This window comes from Pelmatolapia mariae, linkage group LG3_W (assembly GCF_036321145.2).
Source record: "Pelmatolapia mariae isolate MD_Pm_ZW linkage group LG3_W, Pm_UMD_F_2, whole genome shotgun sequence".
Taxonomy (NCBI): domain Eukaryota; kingdom Metazoa; phylum Chordata; class Actinopteri; order Cichliformes; family Cichlidae; genus Pelmatolapia; species Pelmatolapia mariae.
In genome coordinates this window covers 24,677,979-24,693,809 of record NC_086229.1, presented here as the reverse complement: position 1 = coordinate 24,693,809, position 15,831 = coordinate 24,677,979, and the positions used below count along the sequence as shown (strand labels likewise).

Here is a 15,831-nt window from a genome sequence, read left to right as displayed (position 1 = left end):
AAAACAAAACTGTCCTCAGAAAACATGAAAACAAACTGTAAAACTATGTAGAAACATAATAAAGACATAAATACAAATGTACTCACAAAGCTGTGTTGGAGGCTTTGACCACTGGCAGCAGCCTCAGAAGAGCCTCCTCTGAAGCAGAGTATTTCTTCAGGTCAAACACATCCAGATCTTTTTCTGATGACAGTAAGATGAAGACCAGAGCTGACCACTGAGCAGGAGACAGTTTACCAGTGGACAGACTTCCTGAACTCAGGGACTGCTGGATCTCCTCCACTAGAGAACGATCATTCAGTTCATTCAGACAGTGGAACAGATTGATGCTTTTCTCTGCAGACAGATTCTCACTGAGCTTCTTCTTGATGTACTGGACTGTTTCCTGATTGGTCTGTGAGCTACTTTCTGTCTGTGTTAGCAGACCTCGTAGGAGAGTCTGATTGGTCTGCAGGGAAAGACCCAGGAGGAAGCGGAGGAACAAGTCCAGGTGTCCATTTGGACTCTGTAAGGCCTTGTCCACAGCACTCTGGTGGAGACATTGAAGTTTTGGTTTGTTAAATAGTTTAGACCATGTAGAGGTTGTTTGTTGTTCTTCCAGCAAATTGACTCCAGAGTTGATGAAGGTCAGATGGACATGAAGAGCAGCCAGAAACTCCTGAACACTCAGATGGATGAAGCAGAACACCTTGTCCTGGTACAGTCCTCTCTCCTCTTTAAAGATCTGTGTGAACACTCCTGAGTACACTGAGGCTGCTCTGATATCGATGCCACACTCTGTCAGGTCTGATTCGTAGAAGATCAGGTTTCCTTTCTGCAGCTGATCAAAAGCCAGTTTTCCCAGGGACTCCATCATCTTCCTGCTCTCTGGACTCCAGTGTGGATCTGTCTCAGCTCCTCCATCATACTTGACCTTCTTCACTTTGGCCTGAACCACCAGGAAGTGGATGTACATCTCAGTCAGGGTCTTGGGCAGCTGTCCTCCCTCTCTGGTTTCCAGCACATCCTCCAGAACTGTAGCAGTGATCCAGCAGAAGACTGGGATGTGGCACATGATGTGGAGGCTTCGTGATGTCTTGATGTGGGAGATGATCCTGCTGGCCTGCTCTTCATCTCTGAATCTCTTCCTGAAGTACTCCTCCTTCTGTGGGTCAGTGAACCCTCTGACCTCTGTCACCATGCCAACACATTTAGGAGGGATCTGATTGGCTGCTGCAGGTCGTGTGGTTATCCAGAGGCGAGCAGAGGGAAGCAGTTTCCCCCTGATGAGGTTTATCAGCAGCTCATCCACTGAGGTGGACTTTCTAGGGTCAGTTAGGATTGTAGTTTTGTGGAAGTCCAGAGGAAGTCGACACTCATCCAGACCATCAAAGATGAACACAACCTGGAAGTCTTCAAAGCTGCAGATTCCTGCTTCTTTGGTTTCAGTAAAGAAGTGATGAACAAGTTCCACCAAGCTGAACTTTTCCTCTTTCAGCACATTCAGCTCTCTGAAAGTGAATGGAAATATGAACTGGATGTCCTGGTTGGCTTTGTCTTCAGCCCAGTCCAGGGTGTATTTCTGTGTTAAGACTGTTTTCCCAATGCCAGCCACTCCCTTTGTCAGCACTGTTCTGATTGGTTCATCTCTTCCAGGTGAGGCTTTAAAGATGTCTTCTTGTCTGATGGTTGTTTCTGGTCTGTCTGGTTTCCTGGATGCTGTTTCAATCTGTCTGACCTCATGTTCATCATTGACCTCTGCAGTCCCTCCCTCTGTGATGTAGAGCTCTGTGTAGATCTGATTCAGAAGGGTTGGGTTTCCTGCTTTAGCGATGCCCTCAAACACACACTGGAACTTTTGCTTCAGGGTGTATTTAAGGTTACGATGACAAACAGCAGCTGGAAGTTCTGAATGAGAAAAAATATGTAGAATATCACTTGAAAGTGGAAACAAACACTTAAATCCAAAAAGAATGAATCTTTAAAACATGCTCCATCTCATAAGACATCAGTAAATGTTCATTTATCCAACATCTTAAATCTTTAGATAAATCCTCTTACTGCTCTGCAGACGGTCAGCCAGCTCCTCCTGCTTCATCCTCCTCAGGAAGTCCACTGTGATCTTCACAAATGCCTCTCTGCTGCTGCTCCTCTGACTCTGTAAGCATTCTGGGTCATCTGGACTCAGAACCTTCTGGATCTTCTTCAGCTCGTTCTTCACAAAAGTGATGATGTTGTCCTCCAGCAGCTGGAACAGAATATTTATGAATGAGCCAATCAGACTGAAATCATGGAGCCAAACATCAGATCCATGTTGGACACACTGACAATCCACTGGTCTACAAAGAGCAGCATGGAGATGACTGTGAACAGAATAGATGTAAAGTAGTTGTTGTACATGTACAGACCATAAATATGGAGTCCAGCTGTGTTTGATGCTGCTGGGCAGACTGACCACTGGGAACCTCTGAGCTCTGCTGGTCCACTCTGTGGAGGAACCATGAAGAATTAGATCAACACAGGATAAAGATCCAGGAGTTTCTGCTCAAATAACTTCATCTGAATCAAGTCTGTCAAGTTTAAAACTCTCAGATTGTGAAAATATCAGTAATTTTCAGTCTGTTTTTATGGACTCCCTTTCAGCGTTGATGGAAGATGTTACAGAAGGTCAGAACAAAGTTTAAGATTTCATTAATCTGAAAATAAAAAAGTATATTGTAGAAGCCTCGTGGTGTGATATGAGTCAGTGAACACTCTGGATGTTATTTCACTGAAGAGTAAATCCATCCAATGACAGGTGTGTATACTGAATTACACAACACAGGTACGGTGGCTCATGACAGACACAATGGTGCACAATGATCAGTTTGCCAACTGATCTACATATATGAAGAATTGTTGAACTCTGAGCTGTGTGCTGTTCCTGCTCTTCATGCTTTCCAGCAGCTTCTGTCCTGTAAAGATTTGTCAGCTGCAGTGAATGTACAACAACAGCAGGAGATGTTTCTGGAGCTTAAACGCTCACAGATCGACTTTGGGACTGACCTCAAACAACATGTTGTCATGGTGATAGTCTACACATTCATTGGCTCACAGTCAGTGTAGATATTAAGGCTTTGATGATCAATTTTCCAATTAAAATAGATTCTACCTTAAATAACGTGATATGAATTCATTAAAATCCTTAATCGTTTTTTTAATATAGATTTATTTTGCCGAAAAAGCCAGAATCTCAGGTGAAACCTCACAAAATTTCAACAACCACCAAACAGCTAAAAAAGTAAATGAGAGCAGGTAAACGGATTCAGCATAAAGACGTAAACACAAAGCCGACGCTGTCTCACCTGACAGCGCGTACACGGACACGCCATCGGGGGTGAAAGCCGACAGCTCGCTCATTTTGATGCATCGGCCTGTCCGCACTGTGTTTACATCTTTTTTGCCCTAAATTCTGAAGCTGCAGGTTTCATCTTTCTCCAACCAAAATTGACTGAACCAGTACAAAAGAAGATCAAAGCTACGCTTCACATAAACATCGTCATGAATTCCCTCTGACTTTTGCTGTTTTGCCTCCACCACGATAAAATCACACTTCATCCACAGCTCTCTCTCTCTGTACTTCAAGAACAGTTTCCCATTCGCCTGCTTTTACCTACCACCTACCTAGACTGCTGTGTTTTTTCTTTTTTTCTTAAATGACTTCCGACAAGAAGCTGCATTAAACTTTATGAAATTATGCAAAATTAAAATATGCTTTGTAATGAAACATCTGTAGCTTTGCTCTGCTTCACTTCAGCAGCATCAGGTAATGTTCATATGTTGACTCATGGTTTTCTTCAGTTTTTTTTTAAGGTTATCTGCTATAAAAAAAAATCTCCTTCATGTTTTTCTCTGTTTTATGACACAACCCTGAACATGAACAGCACTGTGGTTCAGTGTTGTCCTGATGAAGTAACAGCAGCCAGTATGATCCAGGCTTTAGCTGCTGGGTCTCTGTGTGACCTCTCAGACTGTTTAACAGATCAGACACAAAGAGAATCAGAGCAGCTCTTTAAAGACAAACATGAACCCACTCAGGTCACACTTTCCCCACAGATATGAGCATCACTGTCCTCAAACAGCAAATGACCAAGTCTAACATTTGGATCTTTTCTCTTTCATTGTTTTCTTTTTAATGAATCTTTGTAACAATCTGAGGATGTTTCAGGTCAGATTTATCCAGGAAACACAAACAGGTAAAGGAGTCATCACAGCTCTCTGACCTCGTTCGTCCAGGTTCACCACTGAAGAATGGAGGATTATTTTTGGACCGGTCACTCCTCACAGACGGACAGCTGGACCCTGCAGACTGTGACCTCTGACCTCTGCAGACACAAACATGATAAAGTGATTGAAGCAGCTGTGATCACACAGACTGCAGATATTGCAGCTGTTTTTTGTCAGTAACAGTCCTCTTAGATTACAGTACAGCTTTTTACAGGAAAACAAACATCAAACTACCCACTGCTAGCAGCTGTTTGTATCATAGCTTAGGATCCAGATGTGAGAGGTCTAAATTTATACCTCTCATTAAAACAAATAGTTACAAACAGCCAATTCTGTCCAAATAAAATAACAGTTACAGCTGAGCCTGTGTGTCCTTGGAGACACTGCTCTCCTACAGAGATGCATTTTAGAAACCAGGAAACATCAACAAACAATCATTTAAATCAGACAGTTCGTGTTACTAGCAGCTCACCTCTCTGCAGCAGAGACTTTAAAATCAATGAGGAAACCTTTAGACCGGTCACTCTTACAGGACACAGAGCTGGGTGGAGGTGCAGGTGGGTTCCTGTGAATAATGATGGAGCAGTGATGTGAGTGCTGAGCTGTGACATGGAGAAGAGTCATGGACAGGTAGAGATGGTCATCTCACCTCTGAGCTTTGGTCTGGCTCTCATGTTCCCCACACAGAGTGCTTTTAGAGGGAGGGACTCCCTCCTCTCTGTCCTCACACTGATCCATGCTGCTCACATCAGCTCACACACACTTTCTACCTTCACCTGCAGAGGAAACACAAATCATTCATGTGCACATCAACTGAAATCCTGCTTTCCATCATGTGTGCTGTCCAAATATCAGCTGCTTCTTTCCTGCTTCATCTCAGTGTCAGCTGAATGCAGTCAGACAGCAGTGTGAGGCAGAGGAAGCTGCCATCAGCTGCTCTACTATCAGTCCACTAGATGGATTATGGAATATGCTTCTGCTGTGAGGTCCTGCCTCCATGTACTTATGCAGTTAATCGCTAGACGGGTATTTTTATAAATAATATTACATTAGGGAAATTTTCCTATACATATTTTAGACCTATAATATAGGTCTAAAATATGTATTATTCTAAAATATTGCTATATAGTATAATTGATTGTAAACTGGAAAGGGAAAATGCTTATGAACTTGCAAATTAAAAACATGATGCATTTAAGCTTAGCCTTTCTCATTTTTATTTAAGGAGAAAATTTGTTCCACCGTGCGATAGCTGAACCTGTTTCTTTTCGTGGAGATAATTTCTCCTGACCTAAGGAAAATCCCTTCACATGGAACAGAAGAGGCTGGAGTGCACAGAAACTGGTAGAGATGCAGTTATACATTCTACCTGGGCCTTATAAACCATTGAATCAGAGACCGAAGCAGTTAGGTTCTAAATGAAGCTTCGGACGTCACTGATCACGTGACTCTGGCTAAACGACTCACGCTTCGACACAGTGATTCTGAAGCAGTGTGTTAATTTTTTTGACACACGCACCGGAGAGTCAGCTTCAAGCGAGCCATCACTACTTCTAATGACATCACTACTGCTAATGAGAAGCTTCTTCCATCCAGTAATTCATCATCCATCAACTCTGCTGCTCTCTCAGTCCTGGACTCTGATCACAAAGTAAAAGCAGCTTTTTAACTCGTGTCTGTAAGGCTTTATATATATATATATATTTATTGAGATTTTTTGATATAAGAAAAAACAAACAAACAAACAAAAAAAAACAACAGACAACACAACAGCAAGGGCTAAAACACACAAATAAGACAAAAGTTTATACACTGCAACGACAAAAATACTGCTTCAACAATGGCAATAAACAAAAATAAAGCGCTAAGGTGGAAGGCTAAGTTATTGGTAATCGATCAGAAAGGACTTTGTTTTAATAGATGGTCTAAAAATGGTTGCCACACATCAAAGAAATTACTAAGTTTGTCTGCTAATATATACCTAATTCTCTCCATATGTAGTAAAGCAGTCAGTTCTGTGAGCCACATTTTGAATTGAGGTACAATATCCGTTTTCCAGAGAGTCAAAATAATTTTTTTAGCAATTACCTCGTGTCTGTAAGGCTACGTTCACACTGCAGGCGAAAGCGCATCAAATCCGATATTTTCGCCCCTATGCGACCCGTATCCGATCTTGGTATGACAGTGTGAACGGCACAAATCCGATATTTTCAAATCCGATCTGGGTCACTTTTGTATGTGGTACTGAATCCGATACGTATCCGATGTTTTAGAAAGCGACTGCTGTGTGAACGGTCAAGTCGCATTAAATCCGTCTTTTACGTCATTGACACAAGATAGACGCCAATTATCAGCGCCGGAGAACGATTTCCTACCATCCGGTGAAACTGTTGGGAAGACAATGTTGGAGAAATGTGAACATTTTATTTTTACTGTATTTTCTGCAGATTCTGACAGAAATCTGCAACAATCCTTTGAAGCACCGCTTCACTAAAACAGCAAAAATGATCATTATTAGGTCATCTACATTATAATATAAATAACAAAATAACTTAAAGCAAAAATCTGGAAACATAAAGTCCGAAGTCTTTATATTAAGGGCAATCAGTCAAACAATATTGTTTGCTCTGGGTCTAAACAGAGCGAGTTCTGTGTGACGTCTTCTTTTGCGCATGCGGGCCGCTTTGAGCGTTCACACTGGTGAGCGTTTGCTGTCGCATTTTATTTGTAGTGTGAACAGGCAGACAAAAAAATCGGATTTGATCAAAAAATCGGAATTGAGCATTAAGACCTGCAGTGTGAACGTAGCCTTAGAGCTCTTTGCGTTAGCTTAGCGTTAGCATACTGTGTCACTAGCTTAGCATCAGAATTGCCAACCGTCCTGTAAAGGTGTCTCTTGTGTAAATATTGGTAAAGGAGGTAATGGGCTGTGACGTCATCACGTACGCTGCGTCCTCTGTAGACTCTGAGTGAACTCACAAAGTACAAACTACAAGTACACAAACACCAACATAACTCAGAGTGGCGGACACACTCGGCCTCGTTGGTCCAGCTGTGAGTCCGTTACCGTGAACTATGGAGCAGCAGATTTGTGCTGAACTAAGCTGCACACAGCTGATGTTAGCCAGGAAAACATTACACACTGACTTTAATGCAGAGACCGGAAATACAAACACACAGTTTGTTGTGTGAAGAAATCAAACATGAGCTGAACAAACAGTAAAGTTCCTAAAGACAAACTGTTAAAGGAGGAAACAAAGCAAACTTACAGTTTCTTCACACACCAACAACAAGCTTCACTCCACACCTGGACACTAAACACGGACACACATGTGAGCTGCTTCCTGGAAGGAGGCGGGACTCCACCTGAAGCTCAGCACAGGTGGGAGGGAATATGCCGTCTGACTGCTCAGACTGAGTCAGAGTAAAGTTCACATGCTGACGTGTGGAGACATGAAACCTTGTTGTAGCTGCACGTGTGAACACACTGATCCCAGATCAGCTCTGCTGTATTTGTAACATGAACGTTTCTGCTGCAAAGCTTCAAATGTTCAGCATGTTTCTCTGTTTCCAGTCTATAGATCCAAACACACTTTCTACCTTCACTTGTGCAGTAAAGACTGAGAGCAGAGCTGAAACCAACCGTCCAATCAGGGAGCAGCATCAACACCTGAGCTTCATTCAGACCAGGGGTCCCCAATCCCAGTCCACGAGGGCCAGTGTCCCTGCAGGTTCTAGATATCACCCTGGGTAAATACACCTGAATCACATGATTAGTTCATTACCAGGCTTCTGGGGAACTTCAATACATGTTGGGCGTTTATCAATATGCGTACTTGTGCGTACTTGCATTCTCGTGTACTCGTGATATGTCATCAGTCGGAGACCAAGTACTGTTCCAATTCGAAGTACGCATCAAGCCGAGAACGCGAAAAAGTCCCTTTTTGTATCTTTTTATTTTTTTCTTTTTATTTTTTCTCGTTATTTGTTAGTTCGTGTGGTGGCTATCGTGGAGCTTCCACAGATTCAATAACATTAGCAAGCGGTGGAAAATGAAGGAAAAGGGAGGCAAGAGGAGCGGCCGCCGGTCCGAGTATCAGGTGAACTGAACTTCAGGTAAGAAGTTATGACATGCAGTCTATCCGGGTCAGATATAAACCAAGTTCAGGTGCAGTTTATTTTCGTTATGCTGACTTTTTGTACTGCGTACTAGCTAGCATGACGGAGTTTCTATACAGCTGGGTGGGTGCTATGTTACCGATGTTGAACTTTATTTTGTTCATACGGTTAATTATTAGAATTGCCAACCGTCCTGTAAAAAACAGAATCGTCTCGTTTTCAGAGAAAATATTGCGCGTTTCGTATTGAACTGAAAAGGAACACAGCTTCAGCTACAATGAAAAAGACACAAAGCTGCATTTATTTTGTCTTTACGCTGCACAGCTGCCTCTTCTTCTCTCATTCTCTCCTCCCCTGTTTCTACTTCAATCATGAAACTGATTAATGATCAGCTGATCGGCTTTTCTCTCTTGTTTGTTTATTGCCCTCTTTGCGCCAGAAAGAGGAAACCAGCGGATGTCGTGCTAAACAACAGCAGCACGTTTAAGCTTGATCAGCTGTTGTTAGAATTTATTTAATATTAATTTCTAGTATCAGCTGATGTTTGCTGGATCCACAGCTGTAAAAGCTACTGGTCATGATGGTTTGTATATCTGGTGAGTGGGAAACATGAAGATGAAACGAGGAGATGTCCTTACTCAATCATCAGAGCTGAACAGGTGATGGAGAAACAGGTTTACCTTTTAGGTGACATGAATGAGTTGAAGGGAAGTTATGAACTGTTTCTGAGAGACAAATAACACCAGGATCCTTTTTTACGTAGCTGACAGCTGGTAACTGTGCAGGGGCAAAGTGTTGCCAGGGGGCATTAACGGGGAAAGGGGGGCACAAAAAATACTTTTCTTTATTATTCTCATTTAAAATGTCTCGCTTTTAAAAAAATTATCTGAGTCTTACAACCAACAATTGATAGATTGATACATATATACCATCAAGACAGTGTACATCACTGTCACAACAGTGTTTATTTTCATTCAAAGGCTTTATGATTTTTCCTATAATGGTGGGCCGGTCTCTAGTCAAATTCCCCGGGACGATTTTTTTGTCCCAGTCCAGCCCTGTATACAGCTCATCTGCAGTCTGGTGTTACCTACATCTTTCCTATTCAGAAGGCAGAAGTTCTGAGTTCTGAGTACAATCGAAACCACCACGACTGCAGTTTTGTGTTGGATGTAAAAAGCAGGCTAGAATCATGCAGCGGTCAATGACGGTCCAGGCGTGGGATTTCTCTCGTAGAAATGTGCACATTATTTTTTCCTTTCTATTAGTAGGTGGCACAGTGCACTTGTGCCAAGTAAGCAAGCTAGAAGACTAGCAATCTTGTTGGGTATCCAGTTACGGAAGCAACACATTAACAAGAGAATTCTGAGTAAAACCAAAGTTACTTTCCCTAGTAACTCGTTGCTGTGAAAGTAACGAGTAACTTGAAGTAACTGAGTTACTTTTTGATAGAAGTAACTAGTAATGTAACTAAGTTACTAATTTAAAGTAACTTACCCAACACTGGTCATCACTTTGCTGTTCTTCTTCCTAGGGTGGGGTGCAGGCCGAGTGTAGACAGTTTGTGAGTGAGTATATGTGGGATCACAGTAAGGCTGCACTTTTTGCAGCGATCTCATATAGAAAACTATTCCGCGTTAACCGTAGTAAAGGGACCTCTGGCTAATACGTTGGGTTCTGTGTCGAGCTCGTAGCTGGAAACTAGCTTTACTTTGTTGTCTGGGTCAACTTTGCTAGCGAGAGACAGAGAGAGGCGTTGAAAGGCTGCTCCAACAAAACTTACTGTTTTAGAGGAAAACACGAACACAGTGTACAGTCGAGTCTTAATAGCTTACTTACAACTGGGCTCGTCAGGCACTCTTCTTGGCTGCTGTGGTTATTATTATATTTACATGCTTCCATCTCCCATTTCTGCTCGGTGACGACTCGTACTTTTAAACTCTCCTTTTTCTCCCTTCCCTGGCGCTCACATACACATAACGGATATGGCAGTCCATTCTCCCTGCAGCACGGACCACACTGCCCATGAGGCTACATTTTTTAAGGCGATGCCTGTAACACTCTGCCTTCATATTAAATCATTTTAAAAAATAATTCTTCAGGTCATTATGCGGGCCGCAAGTAGGGGTGACATGGGCCGCGAGATTGAGACACAGACATTAGAGCCTCTTCTTTTGTTTGGGTTTCCACCGGCGTGGAATTACCAAAAAATAGGGAGGACATAGCCTAATATATGAAACAGAATAAGACCGCCGTGTAATCCATTTATTTCAAGAAAATAACTATTCTAAATACCACCTTTTTAAACGGTAACTGTAACAGAATACAGTTAGTCATATTTTGTATTTTAAATACGTAACGGCGGTACATGTATCCCATTACTCCCAACCACTGCTGACGGCAGCAAAGTTTGAATGGAGCTCTCTGTCTGTGCTGATTTGTCGCCCTCTGGAGGTCAACACACAAACTGCATGATGTCACTGTAACCACCACAGTGACAGGAAGTGTTTTTAAATGACTGAAACACTGAAATGATTCTAATGGCTGTCGTTAGGCTCACTGAGAGCAGTGCTGATGTGTTCATGCCAAACACTGGCTCAGGTCAGACTCCTTCATCCTTCTCCAGCGTGAGGCTGCCCTCAGACCCACAGGAGCTCTGACCTTTGACCTCCTGACCCTAACCATTTTAGTCTCTTTGCATCTTTAAATGCAAATCCATCCAAATTGTAGCAGAGCAAAAGAAGCTGAAAGTTGTTCTATGAATGATGTTGTCAAAGGAGCTTGGAAAGAAAAGCGTTGCTTGAAGACGTTTCACCTCTCATCCAAGAAGCTTCATCAGTTCTAGGGTCAAATGGTGGAGAGTCCCAGATTTTAAGCCCTCTGGGAGTATCTCCCCAAGGAGGGACATGGACGCCTTATCACCCACTCACATCCTGGGCCATTTGATCACAGAAAATCACATGATAGGGTGGGGCTCGGTCTCACAATGGGTTCACCAAAAACCTTGGCTGATTGTGACCCACACCCGTTTTCATACCTTGGCTCGTGTGATTAGGTAGAGGATCAGCAGGGGGTCTGTGTCCCTGAATTTAAACTGAATTTAAACACACAATGCACAATGCCAAGTTAGATAGGGGTTAAAAGAACAAGATAAGAATAAATAAAAAGATAAAAATAAGGATTAAAAAAATAAAAAGATAAATAACTGCAAATAAGTACAAATAAGTAATTGAAGACATGTGTGGTCTGCAGATGTTGATGTACATGGATGTACAAAGGAGTTTAATGTGCAAAATCAAGTTACCTGATGTGCAAATTGCAGTTTGAGGTCGGTCAGCTGTTCAGGAGTCTGATAGCAGTGGGAAGATGGAGTTGTTGAGTCTGGATGTTCTAGATTTCACACTTCTGAACTTTCATCTCGAGGGCAGAAGTGTGTCTCTCCTCTGGACTCTGAGATGGTCGATACTCTGCAGAGAGAGCAGCGGGGTCCTGATGATCTTCTCCACGGTTGTTATCACTCTCTGCAGGCGTTTGCGGCCCATAGCAGTAGTGCTGCCGTACCATGCAGTGATGCAGCTGGTCAGGGTGCTCTCCACAGAGCAGCTGTAGAACCTGCTGAGGATCTTGGCCAACATACCAAATTTCCTCAGCATCCTCAGGAAATACAGCCACTGCTCTTGGCCAGCGGTGTGGTGTTCAGTGTCCAGGTGAGGTCCTCACTGATGTGGATGCCCAGGTGCTGCTCACCCTCTGCACTTCACGCTCCCGGGTAAACAGCGGCTGGTGAGGCCTCTTCTTCTTACTTGTGTCCACTATCGTCTCCTTCATCTTATCAGTCTTGAGGGTGAGGTTGTTGTCCTCACACCATGACACCAGACCAGCCTCCTCTCTCCTATAAGCCACGTCGTCCTCTCCAGTGATGCGACCGATCACTGCAGTGTCATCCGTGAACTTCAAAATGTTGTTGTCTTTGTTGGAGGTGACACAGTCATGGGTGACCAGGGTGTAGAGGGTGGGGCTGAGGATGCAACCCTGTGGGACGCCAGTGTTTGTGGTAATGCTGGCTGAAGTCTTGTTGGCGATCCTGATAGACTGAGGCCTGCCATTCAAAAAGTAAGGTGGGGTGCTGGCCGAGTGTTGCCAGTCACAGAGGGTGGGATGCAGGCCGAGTGTAGATTGTTTGTGAGTGAGTTTGTGTGGGATCACAGTATTGAAAGGGGACCTATAATCAGCTACCCTGATGTAGGAGTCTTTGTTTTCCAGGTGGGAGAGTGAGTAGTGAGTGTGAAGGGCAGCAGCGATGGTGTCTGATGTGGAACTGTTGGACCGGTAGGCAGACTGCAGGGGGTCCAGAGTGTCTGTGATGTTGTTCTGGATGTAGGTGGCAGATTTCTTTTCTCATGTATTAATCACATATTTAATCACATCACATTAGTTATAGTAATATCACTTTCTCACTCTACCATAGTAAGAGCACTCCTGTCACTAGTTTACATGCATGTGGACAGTTAACACAGTGAGGTTATTGTAATGGGAGACGTTAAACAGATAGTGACTCCTTCTGCTCATCTGCTTATCTCTGTATATAAGATGTAAGGGCGGTGCCACAGAGATGGTCCTGGTGTTTCACTGGTATGCTCTCTCCACATTGCAATGTGTTTATTAAACCCACTTCAAATCAAGCTCACTGGGTGTGTTGCAGAGTATATAGTTAGTGTCGTTGTTGTTTTGTTTTGTGTGTCAGTTCTACTACTAAGTGTCACAGTTGCTGCAAAAAAGCCACCAACAGCAGATTGAAGTGTAAACGCTGTGGGAAAACAGGAGTGATAAACCTTCTGTTTTCCTGGATCATTGCATGAGACTCCACGTTTGAATGTGATGGTCTCAGTGATTCCAGCAGACATTACATGAGGTCATAGAGTCTCCATCACTGATTAAACACCTCAGCTGTGAACAGTATGACCAGGTTTGCATTTGTGGTTGGATTTAATAACACGTTTAATATAAAGTACAATCACGTGACATTATTCTAAAAAAGTAATCTATTACATATTACTGATCATTTTTCTTTAAAGTATTGCAGTATGTTACTTTATTACTCACTGAAGTGAGTAATTAGTTACACTACTCGCTACATTACTTTGATATTACTGTGAAATCACTATTTAACATTATAAATCCGAGGCTACAGTCACACACCGACACAGGTCCATTATGCAAATGAGGACAAACCTGGTCTTTAGTGTTTATCAGTGTTGCCAACTTAGCGACTTTGTCGCTATATTTAGCGAGTTTTCAGACCAGACCCCTTAGCGACTTTTTTTTCTAAAAAGCGACTAGTGACAAATCTGGCAACTTTTTCTGGTGTTATTGGAGACTTATTTATGACGACGTTTTGACATGAAAAAGCGTATAGCTCTTACTCTCAACAAGTAGCGGTGATGCCATGGGCACCTCACCCGCATAGCCGGACTGGCCATCGGGCATACAGGGCATTTGCCCGGTGGGCCGCTGGTGATTTTTTGTTTTTATGGGCCGATGGATTTTTTTTTTTTTTTTTAGGAAGGGTATATATAATGAAAGGTGCTGGATTGGCCAATTGGTCATGATCGACTCTGGGCTGGACCAATTACAGCCGAGGAGGCCGGATGCACCCTCCCCCTTGTTTAGCAATCTTATAGACGAACTAAAGAAAATGGAGAACAAAAAAAGGAAAGGAGGTGTTTATGAAAATATCACTAAATCTGTCATTTATTAATTTTAATATTAATTAATGATCATGTCTCACCTCTAGTGTTCTTGGTCTTCATTTAAGGTTTCTACCATGTGTTGTACATAGTTCAGGAGGTTAACTCGACCAAGCAGTCTTTTTGTTTCCGCTATGTACTGTTTAAAATCCAGAATAGGGAGGATGGTGTAGGTTTACAGTGTACATCAAAGCAGTTGTTTTCATGCAAAGGCTTTCTGGTTTTTCCTATAGCGATTGACAGATAACGTGACTTTCGCGTATTGCATGCCGGGAACTCGTGGCAAAACAATCCAAGTACCGCATCAAATGCAAGCATTTGCAGCACCGCAAAACGTTCATTCTCCGGTTCCAACACCTTCTTGGTTTTTCTTTGCCGCACAAAAAAGGAATGTACAAAACTAAGAAGAACAATGCCGGTCCGTACAAAGACAGACTCGACGAAAAGTCAAAGAAAAGATACGAGGAAAAAATCAAAGGAATGAAAGGGTCAGACCCTTACGAGCACACAGAGTGAACAAAAGATGTTAGCGTACTGCCCAACTTTCACCATGCTCAGATTTATAATTATACGGTTCTTGGAGTGAGTGCATACACTCATGAAGTTTTTAGTAACTTCAGGTCACTGCAACAAGCCCGGGTACAGTTTACTGACGGATGGGTACAGGACCTTGAAATGCACTGTGTAGAACAAAAGACCATCGTACAAACAAGTTTACCAGTCTCACAAATCGTCGTCATAAATACACATTCGTTAACCGTTTATTAATAGGACCTTTGAGCTCAACGGTAGTGGAAATAATTTCTGGTAGCATTACAGAAATGTAGCAGTGACAATAATATTGTATGTTGTAATCGCACTGGACAATTAGTGATACAAAACAACTGTTTTACCCTGTGAATAAAAGTATATGTTTTTGTCAATGTACCGTGGTAATAACAGAAGCGAAACGCAATATTCTGTCAGGACAATTCACTATTTATGCACAATAAATAAAGGAGCATAGCGCGGCAATTTCTGTTCAGCGCCAGACTTGCTTGTAACCTATATCACCAATTATGTTAAGAAAAATGACATATTAACTACTACAAAACAATGAACTTTGTGGGAATGCTTGGAACAGACTAACATGTGAGCTGGAGTGTTCTGAGACGTTATATTTGGTATATCCATACCATCCGTCGGCTCTTACTTCGGAAACATGGCTTAAAAAATTTCTCTTCAACGACGTAATCCGATTAAAAAAACGATCTCTTTACCCATCGGCTTCCCGTGGCTGTCATGTGACCGGCTATTGCTGTTAATAATACAACAGCTTCTTGCCATTTTTTGAGTTTCTTTTTATCGCTGTGTAACTGAGTTCAATTGAAAGCCTGCGTGCGCTAGTACCTCTTGCCACAAGTTCCCAGAATCCTTTGCGGTTTTACCCCTGAATGACGTCACATTTTCAATCTCTATCCTGGTGGGCCGGTCTCTACTCAAAATGCCCGGGCCGATTTTTTGTCCCAGTCCAGCCCTGTTCCCCACTTTCAGCATTTGTGTTTAATGGCTCTCAGCGTGGTTCCACAGAGTCCCAAAGCCTTAGAAATGGCTTTGAACCCTGTCCAGACTGACAGCTGTGACTCTGTCAGCTGATTGTGTAGATGGTGGCATTATGTGTTGCTGTTTGACATCTTTCAGCCTGTTCACTTTCTCACACGGGTTCTGTAGAAATTGATGA

General features: G+C 42.7%; 2 protein-coding genes across 2 annotated transcripts in view; both read right to left on the bottom strand.

The window, feature by feature from the left end:
- The window catches only part of LOC134624293 (NACHT, LRR and PYD domains-containing protein 12-like), a 521,298-nt gene that overhangs the window by 28,267 nt on the left and 477,200 nt on the right, over window positions 1–15,831 (bottom strand). The window lies entirely within an intron of this gene.
- On the bottom strand, window positions 83–5,176 carry LOC135932492 (protein NLRC3-like). Its single transcript, XM_065469979.1, has 6 exons — window positions 4,895–5,176; window positions 4,718–4,810; window positions 4,242–4,343; window positions 2,388–2,466; window positions 2,041–2,227; window positions 83–1,887 (listed from the first exon to the last, which is right to left on the bottom strand). Exons 1-6 carry the CDS (start codon window positions 4,981–4,983, stop codon window positions 83–85), a joined length of 2,355 nt encoding a protein of 784 aa, XP_065326051.1. The 5' UTR covers window positions 4,984–5,176.